Genomic DNA, 15,805 nt, shown 5'->3' with positions numbered 1-15,805 from the left:
AGGGGAACTGGCAATGACGAGTTGAGTTGTGTTTTAAGCGTTGAACTGAACAGATCGGTAAAAGAGTAGCTGCGTGCTAACTAGAGACTTGCTGTGTGCTTAGTAATTAAAGTCGGTTCTGAATAAGTGTAATAAAGTAAATAAAGCATTGTAGAAACGTATTCTAAAACGAACCCTGATTTATTTGGTACAAATCGTATCGGGGAATAAAACAACGTCTACACGGACATTAGTTAAATCTAATTCCGTAACAATATATAAACGTACTATAACGCGTTACATAACCATCAGATAAGCCAAGCAAAAATAATTCCGCGAATGTCAAAACAAACAAGACCCTTAAAGAGGCAATTCCGCGAATGTCCAAACAAGAAATGAAATCCTAATTTTGCATGTTATTCTACCTGCACCTGAATGCACAAACAAGGTCATAAAAGAGGCAATTCCGTGAATGTCCAAACAAACAAGTCCATAATAGAGACAATTCTGTAATATTACATGGTACAATAAAAAGCATGATACAATGATACAAGATAACCTCACGCTCAGAGCTCACAGAGTTGTATTCGCTCTGCCGTCCCTTCAATGCCAACAAGAGTTCGACAAACTTTGTATGTATATGTTAAAACATACATACGTCAGGTTTATTTACATTTCAAATCTGAAAACAATTTAATTTAAAATTTTCAGACCATTTGCAGTCGATTATGTCTTGTCTGTCCGCCCGTCTGAAGGATAAATCTCGAACGGATCTACTGATGTGGTCCAAATATCGGTCTTCGTCATATTTTTTCAAATGTTTAATCAATTTCGAGAATGGGGGAAATGTTTACTTCTTCCCCTATGTTGGAGCAAAAGTCATTATTTTTACTATTTATTTCAATTATGTTAATTATTATTTATTTGTTTCATTATAATTTAATTTTGTCCTTTATTACAATTTCTTTATTTAATTATCATTATTAATTTATTTTAATTTCCATAATTAATTATTTCCACAAAAAATATTGTATTTTCCCACTAATTAATAATATCCCCACATTAATTCTAAATTGTCTCAACTGGCATACCTAATTGTTTATTAATGCAGAAATTTTTCTATTCCCTTTTCTGTCGCATTCTTTCAAGGCCAAATTTTGTCACAGCATAAGCTGGACTTTGATCTTTGTTTACTGCCTCTGTTAGGCTATGCGTTGTTATTGTTGTTGTTGTCGCTCACACATAAGCCTTGTTCCTTTACGTTCAAGAATCTTGAAGTTTTACAACTTTTTACTCGAAAAGCGTTCCTTTACTTCAGACACAATACAATTCATATGGGAGCAGTTTTCAACTTTTACTACTTTTGCCGGTTTTACCATTTTCAGAAGTAAAGGAACAGACCAATTATTTACTTTGGTTAATTTCTCTATTTACCCTAATTAACCAGTGAGCGACAATGTAACGAAAGCAGAGACAGTAAATAAGATCTATGCTGCCTAGTTATGCTGTTTGTTTATTAATATTCTAATATCAGTATCGTTCTTTTTCTCTGCCGTGCTGCATTAAGTCGATAAATTAACAAAGTCTTTTATTCTGCCGTGCTGCGACAATACTTAAATCATAAAATAGCATAAATCGCGATTAACGAAAAACTGTTTACACCTAAATTAAGTGTTTTATATTATAATTAATAGTTTAAGTGTCCCATCGGGAGCAGAAATATTTACCAATTATATTTAATTATAATATGTTGTATAATAAAGTTGCCCCAGTGACAATTCATATTTTTTAAAAGAAACTTTTTCCTGTGTTTTTATTTTGCTCTGGCTCAAGCAGCCATTCTCATACACCCTATAAAGGTTGAAAGATTTTCGCTAAAATGGTGCGTACAATAACTTCGAGCAGATCAACAGATTTTGTCAAAAATTAATCCTCGCAAATATTTTTTCCAGACATAGATTAAGGATGGACTATATCGAGGCAGTCCTTTGAGTACCTCCACACAAAGTTTTCGCTTAAGGGGTGTTCGAGAAACGTTTATAAATTCCGTGTGGTCCTGTTTACAGAGGTATGATGTGTTTCGTGATCAAGTCCATGCTTTCAGACGTACATTTTTGTTCAAGCCTTAACAAATCCTATTGCGACAAATATAAATGGCTGTTGGTCACAATAATTGAAAGAATTAGTGTCAAGCATCCTATTCGATATCGCAGTAATACAGAATTAATGCGAAGTATTGAAATCCACAGCGTCACTGATGCGCATTTCAAACGCAGAATACACACAAAATTAGCAACAGGAAGAAAACTAAGGTAGCTTTTGCAACGGTGTGCATTTTAAAGTACTTTTAAAAAGCTGTTGCACATGCTGAAAAAAATCCTGCGGTGACAACTTAAAATGGCTGTTTGGCAAGACAACAATTAAAATGACTCCACAAGATCCAGCTTTTACAATCATGACTACTGTTGAAACCAGTTCAACAGTGTTATTTTCCTTACATTAACTAATTAATTTATATGAACTAAATCTTGTTAAAATGAAATACTTTTATTATTGAATTTAACATGAAATATCTAAATACCTGAATTTCTCATAATCTATGTAAATATCCGCCATATGGCAACCCTTTATCCACTGTAGCGAAAGCTTTCACTCAATGGATAAAGGGTTTTCTAAATTCCAATCGTTTCAACATAAAAATGAATCTAATTTTTTGTTAAGAAGTTGAGAGACTTTTACTTCTACATTGTCATCTCAACGGTAAGCAATTGCATAAAAGAATAAAATACCGCTGAAGACTACCGAACCCAATTTTGTTTTATTCTTTTATCTTTCTATGTCTCGTTGGGTTTTTGCCGCTAACCATTTGGAGCTAATAACGCCCGCTAAAATACAGTCCGTTTTCTTTTACCCGCAGCTATTAGCCCATTTGTTCATGGTCCTTTCGATCCTTGAAGGAATTGAAGAAACCAGAGTTTAAAACCGCTTACTGAGAAGCTACTAGCGATTGCAACAATTATCCGCTGAATATTATCCTAACCGCAATGGAGAAAAGGTATGTAAGTTTTATTAAATTGTGAGCGGTTAGGAAAAGCTATTTTAGGTACAATATTCAAATTAACAACTGTTCAATTGGCCGTGTATGAAAGTTTAGAACGATAAAAAGCGCTCTGAAAACAAAGAAAAAAAAACTATCGCATTTATTCCTTTGTTTGTTACGTCATAATTACACATAAGGCACTTTGGCTATTCTTCTTTTTTCTTGCCTGCTTTTTCGCTAAATAAAAAATTTCTCTTTCGTAATTTCATTGTTGCTATTCATCTCTTCGTTCAAGAGCTCCATTCAATAAAGTCTATTGAGTGGACTCTTCAATTTTATTGCGTACAATTGACAATATCGTTGACCACACACATGTACATACGATCTCTTACAGACGCATATCCACTCATTGGTACGTGTCAACATTAACAACCACGCCAATCATTCGCTCTTAACAAAGAAATATCTTGCAAACATTTTCAATAGCATAAACATACAGCATAGCAGAATTTTTTTTGTTGCGTTTGTTTATCAACATTTATTTTTTAGAATCGCCTTCGAATTGCAAATTGCTCTCATAGTTGAATTTATATAAAAATTCGCCAAAAGGTCTAAGAATTGCAAATTGCTCGTATAATTGAATTTATATAAAAATTCGAGAAAAGATCGCCAAAAAGAACCACTGAAAAATAATTTGATCAAAAAGCTCATGCAACCAACTTCCAAATGTTTGCAGGGTAATAATAAATGCAGAATTAGCATCCAGCACAACTTTAGGGAAGGCATCCACCGAAATACATACATATGTATGCACTCTTACTTAAAACCACATTAAACTCTTAATGTAAATTAGGGCTCAACCACAATGAATGTGACTCTGACTTAAGCCCTTTTCTTTTACACATCGGTAAACATAGCTGACTCGCACACACGCACTCACTGACTTTGACTCAATGCCTCTGCAAATGAGAATCCACGCATTCAATCTTCTCTTACATCCACTGCAACCATTACAAAGTGTAGAAGAGTTTCGAAATTGTTCTATCTCTTATACACAACTTCGACCAAAACCACTCCGTTGGTAGAGCAAAAGAAATTCAGTAAAAAAAATTTCTCGAAAGTGTTTTGCTCGGACGGACGAAAGTTAAATAGCGTGATATTATTATTGCATTTCGTTAAATCAGTTAAAGTGGTTTCATATTCAACAATTTGATTTTCAAAAGTGGTTAAGCTATTGCTAATGTGGAGGAAATAAACAGAATACGCAAAAAATATGTTTCTGTCTGTCTAATTATTAGACTCTAATAATTGTTTGAATTTGTGGAAAAAGGCGACATAAATACATAAATAAAAATAAAACACTGAAAAAACAGAAAAGTTAAAAGTTGCTTGTAAGAACAGAAAGGAATTCTGAAAAAAAAAACTATTTAAATTAACCCAATGATTTGTTCCGCGAACGACAAAATAATCAAAACGTGTTCCAATAAGACCTTGATAAATTTCTGGGAAAAGGCATAAAACATAAAGAAACGAAACAAAGGAGAAAATAACTGTCAAAGCAAAATTGGATAGAAACTTCAAAAAAAAAGAGGAAAGCTGATAATATGATGTAAACAAAGAGGAAGAATTTTACCATTTACAAATCAAAGGAAGAAGATCCAAAATAAAAGGAGTATCGTTGTTTCGATCACAACAGAAACTGCTGTAGTTTGTCCAACGGAAAGTTCATCAGCTTTGTGGCGACATATGTATAGTAAGTTGGTGCATGTTTAAAACAAACGAGGGCAGTTGAAACAGGTTAGTAAAAAGTGTCACTGCTTATACGATAACAATAATTTTCCTGTTTGAACATAAATCTTAAACTGTGAGTAGTTTCACCAAAATTCTATCGTTACAAGCGCAAAGAGGATAAGCACCATTGTCTTTGCAAATATTATCAAAATAAGCGTAGTTGTTTACTCGCCATTTGGTAGTAACTATCACGAGGTATTGCTGAATGTTGCTTTGCTTTATCTTTGACAATTATAAATGTGGAGCGCTGCTAATTTGTTTAGCAAAAATGTCGGAAGGGTAATTTAAACTAAAGTGCAATAACAAAGTGTCAGTTATTTCTTGCTGTCAAGTATATTCTTATTAGAGTATAAAAATATTTAGTTCGAGCAAAGTTCTACTTTGCAATCTAACTTGAATTCCACTAGCAATCTAACTAGCCCATTCCACCAAACTACTACATTACTCGCTACAAAACCGTTTGACATCAAATGAGAATCAGACGTGCATTCGCCGCTATTGTAATGATATTAAATGGACCTTGAAGACAAACTGTTCACTTGTATTTGACGTAAGAACCTTGAAGTAGCCAAGAAAGCACATACATCAGTCGATTTGTCTGAATAATTTCCAAAATATTGAGTCTCAACATCAAATAAAAATCAAGCAACCATTAAGGGAAAACATATCTGGGATTGTCTATGCTACCTTATACTGCCCTCGACATGTGGGATTGACAAGTGTGTCACATTCATGCAACTCAAAATTTCATGGATTCTTAAATTTCATTTAATTCTTGACGAACGCTATTTGTTTTAAAATAGTTCCCGTGATTTCGGGTAAAGTAACGAAGGAAAGAAGCTTGTCGAATTGCTAAGGATTCAATTGTTTGAATTTAATTCTTGTTGAAATACCCACATATACATTGACGAATACTTCCAAATTTGTAAATGCTGTTTGCATGTCCACAATATATGAGGTGCATTAAAATCGACGTTAAACGAAGTCGGAAACATTCTGTAACGAGAGAACTAGTATTAAATTTGTTGAACGTTTCAATTATTCCAGCCAGTGAAAAGCAGATGCTTAAAGGTTATTACGTGGGAAAGCAGCAATTGTTAGTTTCCCAGCAAACCATTTTTCGGATTTATATTATATACATATAAGAATATACATATCTATTTTGAATACATTGGGCAGATACAGTTCTCGTATAGAAACTTACGGGCACGCTCGTTACATTCACCAAAATTTTAACCATTGATGTCAACCCATATATGTTGTCAAACAGCAAATAAAACTCATTATTTCTTTTCCTATGTCAGCCGGTGTTTAGTAAAGGGACGTTACTTTACGAATCCTCTTTTGATTTCATCTGCCGAAGTAAAGCATAGCTGAGCAAAATACGAAAAGAGAGTATTTAAGGGAGAATTAATATTTATTTTTCTTGGTGCTTCATTATTTATTTCAACCTTTTTGAAAGTTAACGTTTTCTCAAATCTTTCACGATTCAAATTGTTAAAAAATATAAATAAAAAATCGCATAAACATTGAATTGTTTAAGGTTCACAAAAATTAAGAATACGTATTGACAATTTGCCTGTGTGCTAGCACACAAGCAAACTCAGCTGTGAAGAAAAGCAACCGTGTGCAAACCCATCCACTGGTGTCGCTGCTCGATACTCTTATTTTTTGTTATTTTGACAGCATATGGACGATTTTGTAATTTTGGCTATTATTTATCAGATCAGATTTATGTTTGAAATTAATAAATATATGAAGAATAATTGAGAAATATTACATTCTCAAAATTCTCTTATATTCAATCTGCTCGCCATTGAAGTAAAGTATCTCTTATCTTCACTAATAATCGAAATACTTCGAGCATTACTGATTCAAACCCATATAATACGATTGCCTAAGATGATTCCAATAAAGAGAACAAATGTTTGATTTGTTTGTTGTCGTCCAATAGCTCTGTTGATGTACCAATTTACTGATAAATTTGCAATAATTGCCATTTAAATACAATTCCAGTTAATGTGTCCTTCCTGTTAACAATAATTTGGTTTCGCCAATCTCCAAAACAAAACTAAGAATATATTTTCTAATTGTGAGATTGAGCAAATTCGCAAAACTAGTTATTAAAGAGTACACATTAAGAGATTAATAAACGTTCGGTTGTTGATTGGGAAAAAAAAAATTGCTTCAATCTGCTCATTAGCTAGAATCTTGTTTACTCAGCTTTGGATTGAGTCACCTTATGGAGGAATGCATAGATTCTTAAAATTAAAAGGAAGACACCCTATACGTTAACCAAACTGCTTAAACAAACTGTCACTAAAATTTATAGTGGTTCACTTAATTGATGTCCAGAGAGCTTATATAAAAACCCCAACATTTACTGTAATCACATTTTGGAAAAGAGAGACATTGTTAGTTGTTGTGAAATACTTGTTTGATATTTGCGATTTCTGCTGAACCCATATCTGAGATACTCACGATTTTTCACATGTTTAATCAATAAATTGGTTAACATAATCTGAAAAATTACTGAGCCCATATTGATTTCCGATTACATATTCTACAAAATAGAAGATCTTTCAAACAATATATTTCGAAGAGAATATTTGTGCATTGTAAAGTCTTCGATTTTTACTGTGAATTGGCACGAGAGTTGGGTTTTGTGTGCATATTGACAACATCATGAGCTCTCAAAAGTACATTTTCTTTTCTGACCAGGTGGTCACGACTTGCGCTGCATTTCAAAGTATTCCTCTAGAGGAGCATACAATGTCCAGTTTGCAGGTCGAGCTTGACGATTTAGAGCGATGTTGGCGACAATTAGTTCACATCTACGAAGCAGAAATGACTTCTGACGACGATAAGTTGACAGATACCATGAGAGAATCGGTCTTTTCGAAATTTACTGAGTCTTGCAAATCTTACAAAATGTGCAAAGCGTCCATTTTAGATTTGATGTCTATCGAAAAACAAAAGTTTGAAAAGTCAGAGTCAAAGGTTACCCGCGATTCTAAAGATTCTGAGGATACTGGCTTTTCCTTAAAATTACCACCGTGTGATACAGAAATTTTCAATGGAGGTTACGATAAATGGCCAAGTTTTCGAGACATGTTTACGGCCATTTACATAAAGCATAAAAAGCTGTCACCTGCTCAAAAATTATTCCACTTAAGAGCCAAAACTAGAGGTGAAGCAAATCAAATTGTCAAGCGATTTGCTTTAACCGATGACAATTTCACTCTTGCATGGGATGCTTTACGACAACGTTACGAAAATAAGCGAATTCTGATAAACCACCAGCTTAGGAAGATTTTTGAGATTGAACATGTTACGTCAGAAAAAGGGAAAACGTTGCGTAATCTTCAATACACAGTAAATAATTGTCTCTCTATACTACGTACATACAATATTTCTGTAATCGCATGGGATCCAATTCTAGTATTCTGGGTTTCTTCAAAATTACCAGAAGAAACTCTCGCTGCTTGGGAAAATTCTTTGACAGATCACAAAGAAATGCCATCATGGGATCAGCTAGATGATTTCATTTCCAACAGACTCGATATGTTAGAATCCATATCTGATATGCGAAAACCTTCAAGCCATTCTACCCCTTCCTCCAAATCCAACTCATTTAACACTAACACAGACTCCAACCATAAGCTTTGCAGAGTTTGCAAACAGAATCATCCGCTAAGGTTTAGCTTTAAATTTAAATCATGGCCTCTATCTGAGAAACGAAAATTCATCTCCTCTAACAAAATATGTGAAAATTGTCTCTCGTATGGTCATGTTGCTCAAAAGTGCAGAAGCGAGAAGGTATGCCAGAAATGTAAAAGTCCACATCACACCCTTCTACATCCTGAATCACAATCGAAGACCGCATCATATCATGTTGAAGCTCAATATGACGACGTGCCGACTACGTCGGCCACCGCATACATGAATAATTTTCAACCCGCTTACAATATTGGGAATCAACATGATACACCGCCGACTACATCAGCTGCCAATTACGTTGGCACTTCAAATGTTCAGTCGAACTTCGTAGAATCTAAACAAAGAACCATTTTGCCTACCGCTTTAGTCAACATTGAACATCAAGGCATGACTTTTACACTTCGGGCTTTCGTTGATCAAGGTTCTCAAGAATCGTTTGTTTCTAATCGCTTTATTCAACGCTGTTCGATACCAACTATGAAATCGTTTACGACGATTTCTGGTCTGGGAGGAACAGTACTTGAAAATTCGTCCAGAATGTGTTATCTGACATTAAAATCTAGAATATCAAAGTTCAGAATTGATTCTTCGGTCATTGTTGTTTCGAACTTGAGCCAGTTAATGCCTGCTTCTCGTCCAGTTATATCTGATTGCACTGAGTTAAATGGGTTGGAGTTGGCTGATCCAGAATTTTACAAGCCCGCTCCAATTGATCTGTTATTGGGAAGCGATATTCTTCCTCTAATTATTAAACCTGGAATTCAGAAGAACATACACGGAAATCTTCTTGCCCAAGAAACAGAATTTGGCTGGATTATTAGTGGCAATCCTACAGTAAGAAAAGTAACTTCTTTCGCTACATGGATAACAACTTCTGACCCTCTAAGTGAACAATTAAGACAATTTTGGGAGTTAGAAAATGTCCCTACTGAAAAGAAATTGACAGAAACAGATGTTTGGTGTGAAAAGTTTTACAAGGACACTGTAGAACGTAGGACTGACGGTAAATACGTTGTGAAATTACCTTTTAATCGTGATTTACCTGAAAATTTTCACTTAGGAGCATCGAGACGAGTAGCTATGGGACAATTTATTCATATGGAAAAGACCCTTCAGAAGTCTCCAGACTTAGCTTCAGAATACAATCATGTGCTGTCTGAATATTATAGTCTCGATCATATGGAACCAACTACAAGTGAAGAAACATTCGAAAACGGCCACTGTTCGTCATTTTATTTGCCGCACCATGCGGTCATAAAACCTGAGAGAACCACCACGAAAGTACGGGTAGTTTTCAATGCTTCAAAGAAAACTGACAGTGGATATTCCTTAAACGATATGTTACATACTGGGCCAACTCTTCAAAACGATTTAATGAATGTTATTCTACGATGGAGATTTTTCAAGTATGTTTTCAACGGGGATATACAAAAAATGTACAGGCAAATTTTTGTTCATAAAAATGACCAAAAATTTCAAAAGATCTTGTTTCGAACATCGCCATATGAAAAAATTCAAGACTTTTGCTTAAAGACAGTTACATTTGGAGTAAATTGTGCCCCGTATCTTGCAATACGCACATTGTTACAATTGAGCGAAGATGGAAAGAATTCTCATCCCACCGCATCTGCTATTTTAAAAAATCAAATTTATGTGGATGACATTCTTTCTGGTGCTCACACATTAACAGAGGCCAAGTCGTACATGATAGAATTGATTGATTTACTCAACTCCGCTGGCTTCCCATTAAAAAAGTTGACCGCAAACAATTCACAAATCCTCCAACTTTTGCCGCGGGAAGATCTTCTTGACGAAGATTTTCTCAAATTTGAAGATGTCAGCGAGACGAAGACACTTGGTATTCGATGGAATGCCAGATCAGATCAATTCTTTTACAAAGTTGCAAACATTTCACTACCTGAAACCCCTTTCACTAAAAGAAAAATTTTATCGGTTGTTGCAAAATTATTCGATCCCGCCGGATGGATTTCGCCAATTATAATCGTAGCAAAAGTCTTGATGCAGCAGTTATGGATGGAAGGTACTAATTGGGATGAAGAAATAAAGCCTAATTCCATAGAACAATGGAATAATTTCGTCGAAACCTTCACTAATATTGAAAAAATTAAAATTCCTCGATGGATTAAATATTCTCCTGATACTCAAGTACAAATCCATGGTTTCTGTGACGCTTCAGAGAAAGCATATTGCGCTTGTTTATATATTCGGACTTCGTCATCGGAAAATGTTAACTACTCTCATTTGCTTGCTTCTAAAAGTAAAGTGGCGCCGTTAAAAACTGTGAGTTTGCCACGATTAGAATTGTGCGGTGCAGCACTTTTATCAAAACTATTAAAGTCAGTTTGCAAAAATCTTGACGTGTCCACACCTTCGATTTATTTATGGAGCGATTCCACCATTACCTTGGCTTGGCTGAGCAAGCCTCCTTGCCACTGGAAAACTTTCGTAGCGAACAAGGTGTCAGAGATTCTAGACAATGCGGGTAACGCTAACTGGAGACACGTTTCGTCTAGAGAAAATCCTGCAGACCTGGGTACAAGAGGCTGCACAGCCGCAGAATTAGAAACAAACGACGTTTGGTGGCATGGACCAAAGTGGCTACTTGAACCACCTGAACGTTGGCCAAAACAAAGTCTTCTCCCCGAACCATCCATCGAAGTAAAGTTGGCTGCTTGCGAATCAAAAGAACTTGAAATTGAACAATTTCTCAAAGGTTATTCCAAATTTACTAGAGTGTTACGAGTTTTCGCTTATGTGTTCCGGTTTATTTACAAGTCTCGCAAACTCACAGGTCATTCGATACAAAATCAAATGTTAACCGGACAAGAAATGTTGATGGGAAAATATGGTCTTTTCAGGTATGCTCAAATGTCACATTTTCCATCAGAATATCAAGCATTACTTTCAAAACAGCCAATTCATACAAAAAGCAGGTTATTAACCTTAAACCCTTTCCTTGACGAACATCGATTGTTGCGAGTGAATGGTCGCTTAGCGAATTCTGACATGAGATACCAAGAAAGACATCCTATTATCTTACCTGAAAACTCCCGACTATGTGATCTGTTAGTGGAACATACTCATAAAGAACTATTACACGCAGAACACCAGAGTATGTTACAAGCTATTAGACAGGAATATTACGTTATCCGCCTCAAAAGTAAAGTACGTCACTGTATACGAAATTGCAAACCCTGTGCCATTTATAAACAACGCCTTGGAAACCAAATTATGGCTGCTTTACCAACTGAACGTTGTACATTTTCACTTCCTTTCACCAACACCGGTGTGGACTTTGCAGGGCCGTTCGATTTAAAAACGTCACGTCTTCGAAACGCAAAGATTGAAAAGGGATACTCAGCGATCTTTGTCTGCATGTCAACGAGAGCAGTACATCTAGAAGTTTGTTCTGAATTGTCAGCTGAAGCCTTTCTCGCAACGTTTTCACGATTCGTCGGACGACGAGGATTTCCTAACAAAATGTTCTCCGACAACGGAACAAACTTTGTGGGAGCCAATCGAGCAATTACACAGGAATACAAAAGGTTTCTGAAATCCGCTGAGAAAGCGGTAATCGAAAAATACAGTCATCATGGGTTTTCATGGCATTTTATACCCCCACACGCACCCCATATGGGTGGTTTGTGGGAAGCCGCTGTCAAGAGCATGAAAAGCCATCTAAAGAAAGTAGCCGGAAACTTAAAGTTTACATACGAAGAATTTTCCACGCTGTTAATTCGTATTGAAAGTATTTTGAATTCAAGACCATTATCCCCGATTAGCGAAGAACCGTCAGAACTAGTACCTTTGACTCCAGGCCATTTTCTCAGGGGAACTGCTCTTATAGCTACTCCTGAAGATTTTTCAAGCAACATGACTCTGATCAATAGATGGCAACGACTCAAAACTATCCAACTTCAATTTGCCAAGCGTTGGAAAAATGAGTATATTTCTGAACTGCAAAAGAGATATAAATGGCGATCTGCCCAACAAAATCTCAAGGAAGATGATTTTGTTATCGTGAAAGAAGATAATTTTCCGCCCACCGAATGGCGCCTTGGTAGAATAGTTAGGGTATTTGTTGGCAAGGATTCCAATGTTCGTGTTGCAGAAATACGAACTCAAAATGGAAATATCATTCGACCACTAGTCAAACTTTGCATACTTCCCAAATGTTAGTGTTTTCTTCCGCTCACATATTTAATAAAATCTTACTTTTAGCTACAATTCCAATGCTCCAAAATGCCGAGTGTGCCAGGAAAGGCACTTTATAAAGCACTGTGCCAAATTCCAACGAATGGACGCCAAGAAGAGGAGAGTTGAAGCACAACAAAGAGGTTTTTGTTTCAATTGCTTATGTACATCGCATAAGCGTGATTTTTGCCCAAGCAGAAGTAAATGTATGGTCTGCAACAAAACCCACCACTCCATGCTTCATATCGACCAGAACGAAAAAAATCCTTCCAACTCTGTCAAAATCAGAAGATCGAAATCTCCAAGTAGTAGCCCGCAGCCAGAAATACAACAACGTCGTAGCAGAGCAGTCAAACGCCAACCCACACCAGAACCCACACCTCGTCCACGATCATCCACTTCTACAGCTAGCCAGCTTCCTGCCAAACGGCCTCGAACCAGCGTCAGTGACCGTCTCAGCGTCAGATCAAAAACCCATATCTTCCTGCCTACCGTCCTTGCCAGGGTTCTAACTTCTGAAGGGCGTGACAAGGTCAGATTGATCGTCAATACCGGTGCAGCACAGACGGTAGTGCTAGCTACGTTGGTCGAGCGTCTTCAACTAAAAACAACTCGAAGGGGTAACAAGCACTACTGCACTTTGAATCTGCAGAGTTTCTACGACCAATCAGCAAAAATTCAAATAACCGGCGAAATACGAAGTCAGCTGAACACCACCTTCCCCGAGTCGACAGAAGACAAAAAACTGCAGTCCACATACGAGCATTTAACCGACTTGGCCGATCCACACTTTTTCAAGCCGAACAATATAGAAGTGATGCTCGCGAATGACCAAATTCCAAGAATTCTAAGAGCTGGAATTATCCAGACATCGTCAAACATGCCGATCGCTCAGAGTTCCATCTTCGGTTGGATAATATCCGGAGGTTGCTCATATTAGAATAATTCAATACAAACGGGCCGGCATGTTGAAACCAGTTCAACAGTGTTATTTTCCTTACATTAACTAATTAATTTATATGAACTAAATCTTGTTAAAATGAAATACTTTTATTATTGAATTTAACATGAAATATCTAAATACCTGAATTTCTCATAATCTATGTAAATATCCGCCATATGGCAACCCTTTATCCACTGTAGCGAAAGCTTTCACTCAATGGATAAAGGGTTTTCTAAATTCCAATCGTTTAAACATAAAAATGAATCTAATTTTTTGTTAAGAAGTTGAGAGACTTTTACTTCTACATTGTCATCTCAACGGTAAGCAATTGCATAAAAGAATAAAATACCGCAGAAGACTACCGAACCCAATTTTGTTTTATTCTTTTATCTTTCTATGTCTCGTTGGGTTTTTGCCGCTAACCATTTGGAGCTAATAACGCCCGCTAAAATATAGTCCGTTTTCTTTTACCCGCAGCTATTAGCCCATTTGTTCAACTACAATATCGTATTTTTCCCTTGGGAAGGTTTTATTTTCTAAAGGTAAAACAAACATACACAGATGTCAGTTTCTTAAGAAATATTAAAAACTTTAGTTAGTTATATATACCAATTCTTTAATTTTATACAGAATCATACATTCTGGTGCATTAAAAAATATATTCTAACAAAGTTTATAAGATTTCAAAAGTTTACATCTTCTTGGGGGTTTGCAGGCATCTTCTTTCTAGATTCAAAGACCTTCTGTAACATTTTAGCGCGGTTGGCAGCAGCTTTGCTGGCAACAACAGCAAAGTGGTTTTTAGCCAATTCAATTAACATTGGATTAAGACGACGAATACGGCCAAAGATCTTCTTGCGTGGGTCACGAAGTACCTGCGGATTTCTTCAGATTTAAAATTGGGATACAAATCGGTGTTAGCAATCTTGGAATGAGGAAGCTTCAAGGTGGAACCACATTTGCAAAAAACCTTCATCTTTGTGGTATATGATAAGGGGTCCACGATGGCCGCGTACGGTACCACTGCCCGCACGGAATCTTTGGGGTTTGTACACCTTTTGGATTCTAGCCCAGATTTTCAAGCACATGATTAAATTGGCAGATACATTAACCTCCAGCGGCGGAAATTCTTAGTAGAGGCAACCATTTTTTTGATTTATATCGCCGAAGAACTTCCCCGTGTCCGCGACGAGTTTGCCAAGATTCCGTAGAGGTTTGATGATCTGCAACAAGGAACACATATGAATTTAAGCATTTCATCATCACTCCAACCCATTTACTTACCGGGTTGTTGCTGTCATCATTATGCGCATTATGCTTGCTGTTGGTTGCGAAACGCTTTTGGTATCAGGTCAATCAATTGGTGTATTCGTTGACGGCTTGTAAGCAAAAGTTTCTTTTCCTCCATTTGTTCATTCGAGTGTATCCTGAGGAGCGTGATACAAAAAACACTATTATTTTAGGGATTTTTCACAGAATTTCTTTTTGAACGCTTACCATCTTTCTTGACTATTTTCCCATAATTATTGCATTCTGCAGCCCTGAATTGCATTAACAAGAACAAGCGCGAAAAAAACTTAATGCGAATTCTTCCGAAATTTTGCCAAAGATTGTCGCATTATCACTTAATTGGAATTTATTTGTTCCAATAAAAATTATATACATACACACTAAATAAAATAAAATGTAAATAAACAATTGTGGTTGTCATTGCCATACAATAACAAAAACAACTTTCATTTCGTTTCGAATACATGGTTGTATTTGGCAACTCAAGGACGGGGTTTTCAAATGAGATTACCTTCTTATTCTGCCATGTATAAGAAGATGTAACTTTGTGCAATCATATGTTTACAATTTTTTCAAAACTATATATTTGACAACATCGCATTGTCAAAAATGATTGCATATGTATACCTAATTGTAATTAGAATTTAAATTAAGTAAATACTTAAACTTGAGACCGAAAATTCTGTACATATCCTGTAGAGACTTGAACTGATTTGAGGTTAACTTAAAACTAGCTTTTTGTAAACATAACAGACTTTTTATCGATTATTTTCCCTTATGCCAACCGACTACTTTTACAATGCGATGAGTGCCTAATAGCTATATTA

At 36.0% G+C, this 15,805-nt stretch overlaps 1 protein-coding gene and 1 long non-coding RNA gene across 2 annotated transcripts; one reads left to right on the top strand and one right to left on the bottom strand.

The window, feature by feature from the left end:
• Positions 1-2,716: 2,716 nt before the first annotated feature.
• LOC141390877 (uncharacterized) lies at positions 2,717-14,054 on the top strand. Its single transcript, XM_073963817.1, has 2 exons — positions 2,717-3,034; positions 12,773-14,054. The coding sequence occupies exons 1-2, from the start codon at positions 3,024-3,026 to the stop codon at positions 13,683-13,685; spliced, it is 924 nt and encodes a 307-aa protein (XP_073819918.1). The 5' UTR covers positions 2,717-3,023; the 3' UTR covers positions 13,686-14,054.
• A 291-nt stretch (positions 14,055-14,345) lies between these two features.
• On the bottom strand, positions 14,346-15,217 carry LOC141390876 (uncharacterized). Its single transcript, XR_012409507.1, has 3 exons — positions 15,186-15,217; positions 14,973-15,115; positions 14,346-14,911 (listed from the first exon to the last, which is right to left on the bottom strand). It is a non-coding gene; the product is annotated as an uncharacterized lncRNA (long non-coding RNA).
• Between the last annotated feature and the right edge of the window lie 588 nt (positions 15,218-15,805).

Source organism: Musca autumnalis, unplaced genomic scaffold (assembly GCF_047663935.1).
Source record: "Musca autumnalis isolate F117 unplaced genomic scaffold, ASM4766393v1 scaffold_1, whole genome shotgun sequence".
NCBI classification, from domain to species: domain Eukaryota; kingdom Metazoa; phylum Arthropoda; class Insecta; order Diptera; family Muscidae; genus Musca; species Musca autumnalis.
This window is presented reverse-complemented; position numbering and strand designations above follow the sequence as displayed.